Source organism: Manacus vitellinus, unplaced genomic scaffold (genome assembly GCF_001715985.3).
Source record: "Manacus vitellinus isolate BGI_N305 unplaced genomic scaffold, ASM171598v3 scaffold_0_pilon, whole genome shotgun sequence".
NCBI classification, from domain to species: domain Eukaryota; kingdom Metazoa; phylum Chordata; class Aves; order Passeriformes; family Pipridae; genus Manacus; species Manacus vitellinus.
Window position 1 is genome coordinate 19,366,232 of NW_021938789.1, and position 8,069 is coordinate 19,374,300.

Consider the following 8,069-nt stretch of genomic DNA (forward strand, 5'->3'; position numbering starts at 1 on the left):
AGGCTGAAGCATTATTTTCTGGTAAGCAATTTCAAACAACCTCTAGTTTTTCAATCAGAATTAGTCTGACTAATCCATCTCTAGATATTAAGCATTTCATAAATTAGTTAAATATATATGCAGTATCCCAGGTGAATTTGATCTGTTGGAATGTTTAAGAATATAAAATAATTTCCATTTTATTGGAAAAGTGATAGATGGTATTTCAACTCAAAAAACCTACCGAAGTTTGAGAGATAATAGAAACAGACCTGAAAACTGTTTCACAAACCACAGATTAAACCTCTGGCCTTCAAATACTCCTTAGTAGCTCTTGGTGAGAAACTCATTCACCTACTTTTGACCTGAGGAAACAGGTAGAATGTATACATCTTCATGTATGTTTCCAATCACTTTGCTATCTACCATAACTAGGAAGCAGAACTGTCCACAGCCCTCACGAGAAATGGTGAAAGAAAAGTTTATATGACTGCTATAGACTTACCAATCAACAACTAATACAGTTGCTGCTGGTTGCAGAAGCTCATGCTGTGAATAACAAATGCAAATGCAGGTACAGCTTTTTCCAGCGGGACATAAAACGAGGTTTCTTCTCCACTAGCACCAAATTAAGCCTCACGCACTGGCCAAAACTGGAATAGGCTCCCTAAAGTCTTTTGTCTTGATATTTTTTTGTCTGTAAGACACAGTCCAGGGTTATACATTCTCCCTGAGAGTTCCTGAAATCAGCAACTTCCCAACCAAAACTGCCTCCTTTCTGGGGTTCATGGGGACATTTGGCAAATAAAAAAACCTGAAAAGCAGCTGCTCTTCTCCTTGTCTAGTAAGCCTTGTTTGTGAGCTAGGAAGGAACACGATCCTGGTCAGTGTTGTTAGAGACCCTACAGCCAGTAATCCCGACCCATCTTCCCACCCCTGTTGCAGAGCACCAAGGCTTCCAAGGTTTGCTCTCCCTTTGCTGGACTCTTGTGCATCAGTCAGGCAAGGCAAAAGCAAGCACCCAATCCATCTAGGGCATTTTATAATTATTATTATAATAAAGTATTTTTTTAATCAAGCCTCCATCAATTGGGCATCTAGTCAGATTTAAAAAAAAAATTCCTAAAGCATTTACTTCAGGGATTGTGTTTTGCATATTTCTCTTCCCACTTCGATGATTTTTCTTGTGTTGTTTCCATCTTGCTGTATCTCAGAAAAATCTATCTGATCACACAACAATGTACAAAGTTGTTATACAAAAAGGTTTCTAAATGCGTAACAAACAACAAAATTTAAAATACGATCGACATCTTTTCAGCCTACTTTTATCTCAGCCATTTTTTTGCACTCAGAAGTAAAAAAAAAAAAAAACAACCAACCGCCAACCCACCCAAAACATTAAGCAAAGACAAATTTTCAGTTAACTGTATCAATTTAAGTAATTAAATAACTGTTTTACTTTTCATAACATCAGAAGCTGGAGTACTAAAAACCAAAACAAAAATCATGATGTACGACATCCAATACATCCCTGGCATTATTCCACATAAATCAGTGGTATTACACCAGGGATTAATTTGGAACAGTGATGTGAATTAGAGGACTGTATACAGCAACCTCATCATAACACAGACACACACACAAAAATAACTAAAACGTTATGAGCATCACAAATGCACACAAATAATTATGCACCTACAAATCTATTTCTAAGCAAACGGAAAGACAACTTCATAGTCTTGATAATAACAATAAGGAATTTCTACTATTTAGAAAATAATTATATCCATTTTTCCCAGAAAAATGATTTAACAATATAAAATACTTGATAGTAAAATACTTAATAGAAGTCCACCCAGGAGAATGTGATGCTCCTCTACAGCTCAGTTTTTACATATCTTACTGAAATATGACCAGATATAAGTTATGCAATGACTCTTCAAAAACTGTTTTAATACCATTTTGAAGACTGATCTGAGTAGTTCAGTCTGCTCAGCAAAGGGTGGTAACCACCTGTATAATATATAGCAATCCAAACAATGTAATTAGTTTCTCCTCCCAGTAGAAAACCATTCACAGTTCCCTCCTTTTTTAAGTACTGTGCCTAAGTCCAGTTTTGCAGACAAAACAAGTTGCTTATGTTTAGCTGCCCTGTTACTGAAGTTAGTTGGAGGCTGCGTCTCCCACCTCACCACAGAGGCAGGCAGATGCTCTGCCAATTCGTCCCTCCTATGCTTAGGGAGCATGAGACCACACAGAGGCAGAAGAAAGAAGTGAATGCACATCATCTCTCTCTTCCTCCGGCTCACTCGACTATCAAACACATCTGTAATGTTTAAGGCTGCCTCTCTCTTTCAAAGACAAATCTCTGCCAGGGGTTTGTGTTCTCCATCCAGCTGCGGTTTCATTACCCGAACCCGCTGCTCAGCCAGTGCCCTACATAGCACTACATACTTTGCCAGATTGAAACTCATTCGTCATCGTTTAGTTTTCCGATTTGCGAGTGACCCGAAACCTTCAAGGCTACCCGCAGCCAACTAGCGAAGTTGCTCAGGAGCTGTGTACTGGCTATGCAGTGGTTTATTTTCTCTTTTCCATTTTTCTACCACCTTAGAGCCTGACTCTTTCTTGCTCCTCGGGAAGTTGGCTGTGCCCTCGCTGCTCCTTCCCTCCAGGGTACCGTGCCCAGGCGCAGTGCGCTCACTCGAAGAAAACGCAGCAATAAAATATTAAAACCCTTCCCTGCTCGGGGCTCCGCCGCCGAGATCTCTGCGGCGCCTGGCTGGCAGGGAGCACCGCAACTCTCCGCGCCGGAGCAGAGCCGGAGCCGTGCCCGCACCGCACCCGCGCCCGACCAGCGGGGCAGGGACCCTCCGGGCGCCGCAGCTCCCCGATCCCGACCCACCGCGACTTCCCCCGGGAGACCCCGACACGCAGGGGTCAGCTCTCCCCTCGGCACCAAAAGGTAGCAGCAGCCCCGGCTGCTTCACGGAGTGGGGGGAGCTGCTTCCACGCCGCGCTCCGGACGGGGCATCAGGAAGCCCTGTCCCGCCCCCACAACGCACAAAATGGAACTTGAACTGTGGCGGTGACAGAAACGAGTGAGAGGGGAAAGGGGGCAGCCCACGTTTCTCTCCAGCTTCATGTTGCTTTGGGACAGCAACATGGGGTGCTGTATGGGGGTGCACCTGTACTTTTAACTTGACACCGTCATGCATCCCCCGGGGGTGGGGACGAGCAGGACGGCACGGGAGCGCGGGCAGCACTTACTGAAGAAGATGTACTCGGTGTAGCTGCTCCAGATCTTGTCGTCCCTGTACTGGTTGATGAAGGCGGCGGTGCCGGTGGAGTTGCAAGCCACCATGTGGAAACCCGCCTCGGAGAGCCGGTCGAAAGCTTGCTCCAGGTAGGTGAATTTGAGGTAGAAGCGGGAGGTGTACTTCTCGGGGGGGCGGGCCCGAGCGCTTGTCCAGCGCCGCCCGCTGAAGCCGGTCGCTGCTGCCCTGCGAATTGCTATCCTCCAGGTCACTCTGGCAGCCCTCGTCGTTGAGCGAGCTCTGCTTGGTGACCTTGGGCGACAGCAGCTTCACCAGGTCGCCCAGCTGGAAGTATTCGGCCTCCCGCAGGAGCCGCTCCTTCTCGGGGAAGTGCTCGGGCAGCGCCAGCTGCTTGTCCCGCAGGTAATCCAGCACGTACCTGAAGAGGAAGCCGTCGCGGTCGATGAAGAAGCGTGCCCGGCTGTCCCTGGGCAGCTGGCGGCCGCCGCCGCGGCCGCCCCGCGCACCGGGAGACAATGGTAGGCCAGCGTGCGTCCGGGACGCTGAGCAGTCTGGAGTGCCTCGTCACGTACACCTGGCCTCCCACGATTCAGCTCCACCACTCGGGAATCGGCGATCTCCTGCCGACCGGGGCCCCGGATGGTACCATGTCGCTGATGGGCAGGATGCTGCCGCCCGCCTCCTTCAAAGCCATGGCTCGCGAGACGGGCAACTGGAACCTGCGAAGGAGGGTCTCCCCTCCTAAAACCAAGGCCAAGGGGAAATTATTAAATTTTCAACCCTCCGCTCCACCCCTCCTTCCCCTCTTCCCTCTCCCTCACACCCTACCTCCCTTCCTCCTCCTATTCCTTTCCTCCTTCTCTTCTCTTTCTTCCTCCTTCCCCCGCCGCCCGGCGCGCCGGAAAGCGCCTGACGGAGCCGCTGCTCTGGCGGCCCTCCGGCACGGCGGGCGGCGGCACAGACCCCTTTTGGGGCAGAGAGGCATAGGCGGCTGAGGCCGAGCCCGACCTGACCCGCCCCGAGCGCCCCCTGCCACGCCTGCTCCGACTCACCGCCCAGAGCAACGCCGGCGCGCGGGCCGCCGCGCGCTGAAACGGGCTCCGGCCCCCGAGCTTTGCCCGCCGCCAGATTGCCAGGCTGCCACTTTGCAAAGCCGTCTCCGCGCGCGCTTCTGGGCTCGCGCCCAGGGAAGAGCGAAGCCCCTACCCCAGCTCCTCCCCTCGCCTCGGCTGGCTGGCTTCGCTTTGAAATTATTTAACGCCCCCCCTCTCCCTTAAAAATCTCCCAGCCTCTCCCAAATGCCTATGCCTCTCCTACACTGTTGCGCCGGTCAACACTTGCAGGAAGAGCGAAGCCCCTACCCCAGCTCCTCCCCTCGCCTCGGCTGGCTGGCTTCGCTTTGAAATTATTTAACGCCCCCCCTCTCCCTTAAAAATCTCCCAGCCTCTCCCAAATGCCTATGCCTCTCCTACACTGTTGCGCCGGTCAACACTTGCAGAGTACTAGAATGATGGTCGTCCTTCCAAAAGTAGCATCCAACAGGATGCATATGACAGCATTTTTCCCCATCTTGCGTCTGTCAGCATGCCTTTATTGTGAGTGAAGGAAGCATTTAATTGAGGGCACAAAAGAAACCAGTGTTAAGCTGTGCTGGTGGCACAAATCTAATGGGCCCTGGTGGGACACAAATGCTGTATTTGATGTCTTGAAGCTTTGCTGTAGCACGGCACACTGGGATCTTCATTTTCAGAGAAGCTTGATGTGCTCACTAGCTTGACGATGGAATTGGGGTGATTCAGAGCAGAAAAAAAGTCAGCTGCCATTAGGATCCAGATAACAGACACTGATTTTGAACACGTTAGTGTCTGGATTCTTGGCTGTGAAGCAACTAAATTTGTAGTAGTAGAGTTTTTTAATCTTATTTGTTTCTACCCAGAGCCACAGCTCACCTGCATCCAGATTTCTGATGCATGTACTTTCAGGCTGTACTGCTGGAATATATTGGAGCCCAGACTTGTGTGTTGGGTAGGAGATGTACAATTGCTCTTGCCAGTAAAATCTGAGGCCTAAATCTGACTGTACTTCTCTGTCAGTGCTGCACCCAGTTATGCTGGGTGGTTCATGCATGGGAACAGTTCAGCTTTGTTTTTTTTATAACCCTCTAAATGTTAAGGGTTCAACTGTTAATTGTGCCACATAGAGGCAGGAGCCCAACTTGTTCTTCATTTAAACAAGAGTCACTTCAGGCCTGGGGGTAAAAATTATCATTTTGCAGGCAGATACAGCTGCAGTCTGTCACTTCCTCGCTATCGTGCTGTGATCAAGACAAATGGTCATCCAAAGCTTGGTCAGGCCTTTTAAACCACTAGTGTAAACTTCTCTGCTTTAAATGCTTTAAAGCAGTAACATACACATCCACAGCACTTCATCCAACCTGTCTTTCAAGGTGGGACAAATCTGTCCATGGTGCTACTTTCCTCCCTCCATTTGCTGTACACTAACACTAAATCTGTGTTGAGAGAGAACTCCTCTAGTTTTTACGTGGTTAGTGTTAAGGGAGGCACATCCACCACCCATTGGATCAGGAATGTGGCCAGACTGAGAAAAGACTCCTGGACAACTAGATGTGCTTCAAACATAAGAATTATGTGGGCGTAAAAGGGCTTGTCACAAAGAACAAATGTGCAGGAAGGATTTCTGCAGTGCACCTCCTTGACCACTTACTGAAACCAATTAATAGTTTTGAAAACAGAAAGAACTGTAAGAAACTAAGTAAAATTCTCTCTTTCCTTTTTTTATTTTGTGTGAAATGCAGAAAATTCAAAGGTCAGAAAAGTCGGAAAAAACATTCAAAGGTCAGAAAAACCACTAGAACTGCTAAGCAACAAGAAATCTGGGCATCATTGTTTATTGACCATTTTGTCATGTGTTTCTTCCTTTAACTTCAAATCCTTAAGACACAAGAGGAGACGGTTTTCATTGTCTTGTTCATTTCTGTAGGAGATATTATTTCTCCTGAGGACACAGTTGAAAGGTTTCTGCTGACTTCTAAGAGAACAGATTTCATACCCACCCTCTTCTGTGTAATATGGGGTAATAGTTTGCCCATGTGTAAGACAACTCATGCCAGAGTGTTGCATGGCTGTGACGCTGCAGCATCACACTGATGAGCAGCACTGAGCTGCTCCCATGCCCTATGTGGTGACATTACCAAGGGGACAATTGCATTTTTTTCTCCCCTTCAGAAGCCCATGGCCTTGGAAGAACTGTCTCTTAAACCTTCTCTTTGGTGACTTGTGTTTGTAAGGATATGTAATCTAAGGATACATAGTTTGGCAAAACAGAATGAGATCATTAATCACATAGAATTGCCAGAGTTTGACAGGTTGCATAGAAGTCACACATAAAATAAATATTAATGTATTACTCAGGAAAAGAAGTTTTTTCTGAGGATTATCAGGTAAAGAAGGGAGAATCAGTGCTACATTCTTCCTAGTGTCAACAGCAATTGCCTGAGGCACTTGAGAAATCCTTTTACCAAATGCTTGCAGACCCTTCTGTATTAAGCTCCTTTATGTTGCCTATTATTTGGTCAACTCATGGTTTCCTCTGTGAATAAGTATATACTAGGCCCGGTAATGTCTGTCTTTGAGTTGATGAAAATAGCCCATAAAAATTCTAAAGGTAATTTTTCTTGAGAATGGGCACAGAGAACATATGTGTGTTCTGTGTAGTAAGAAGCATCTACTTACAGGCTTACATTATGTGTAGTGCAGCAGCATCCTGGAGTGCTATTTGAGTGAAGTCTAAGGCTAGTACAATGAAAACAAGTAAATCTTTAGGTACATAACTAAATATCCTTAAGCTTCAGATATGTCAGGGTTTCTCATGCTTAAAGCAGAGGGGAAAAAACATCCACAGGTGAAAATCTGTCTTGATCTGTTTCCTTATCTGTAGGAGTGTTTTGAGATAGGGCTGACAAATTCATGTTAGTAAGAATGTCTTTTGGAGGTTCCCTTAGGCAGGCACACAGTGCAAGCAGCAGGTGACAACAGCAACACCCCTTTTGGAAGCAGCCTGGAGGGACACAGGCAGGACAAGTTCCTCAGATAAAAAAATTCTTTTCACTGTAGTCTTTCCTGCCCTGGAGTCAGTCAGTGTGCTGGTTTGACCAGGCTACGTGATAAATCTAGGCTTAAATGAGAGGATCATGCTGAGAGAGGGGGAAATGACAGAAAGGAAAGTCAAGAAGATCATCCAGACTACATCATGTAGATCACCCAGGTCATTCTTATAAAAAATTCATGTAGGTAAAAGTACACATTTACTGCTGCTCAGACTGTCCAGTTCTGAAATGGAAATTAGAATATCAGGAATTAATACATTTACTTGACTTATTGCTCAGTCAGATTTTGAACTGATTTACCTAGCTAAAGGTAACTTTTTACATTTAAAAAAATGTTTCAGTATTCTCTTGTGAAACCGTATTTGGTAAAATCTGGCAAATAGAACATTTAATGTTTCTGAGAAGAAGAGAGGTGGAAACGAGAGTTTTCTTCACAAGAGACTTGTTTTAAAGACACAATTCAGCATCATTAAAAAAAATCATTCAGTAATACAATCCAAGGTGATTGGATAACATGAAATGAAGGATACATAACGACTTTTCAAATTATAAGTGTAAAAAAACCTTATTTCTCTATGAAAATGAACAACCAAGTGGAGGATAATGTGTAGGAGAAGAACAAATACTGATATTAGGCACTTAATTGGAGGTTCTTAGAGAGAGAATTATAAAAAATTCTGTAATCC

General features: G+C 46.0%; 1 protein-coding gene across 1 annotated transcript in view; it reads right to left on the bottom strand.

Moving 5' to 3' along the window:
- Positions 1-3,951, bottom strand: part of KCTD8 (potassium channel tetramerization domain containing 8) — a 101,839-nt gene extending 97,888 nt beyond the window's left edge. The window contains 3 exon segments of the mRNA XM_025894620.2: positions 3,250-3,434; positions 3,436-3,758; positions 3,760-3,951. Of these exon segments, the coding sequence (XP_025750405.2) occupies positions 3,250-3,434; positions 3,436-3,758; positions 3,760-3,951 (700 nt within the window).
- Between the last annotated feature and the right edge of the window lie 4,118 nt (positions 3,952-8,069).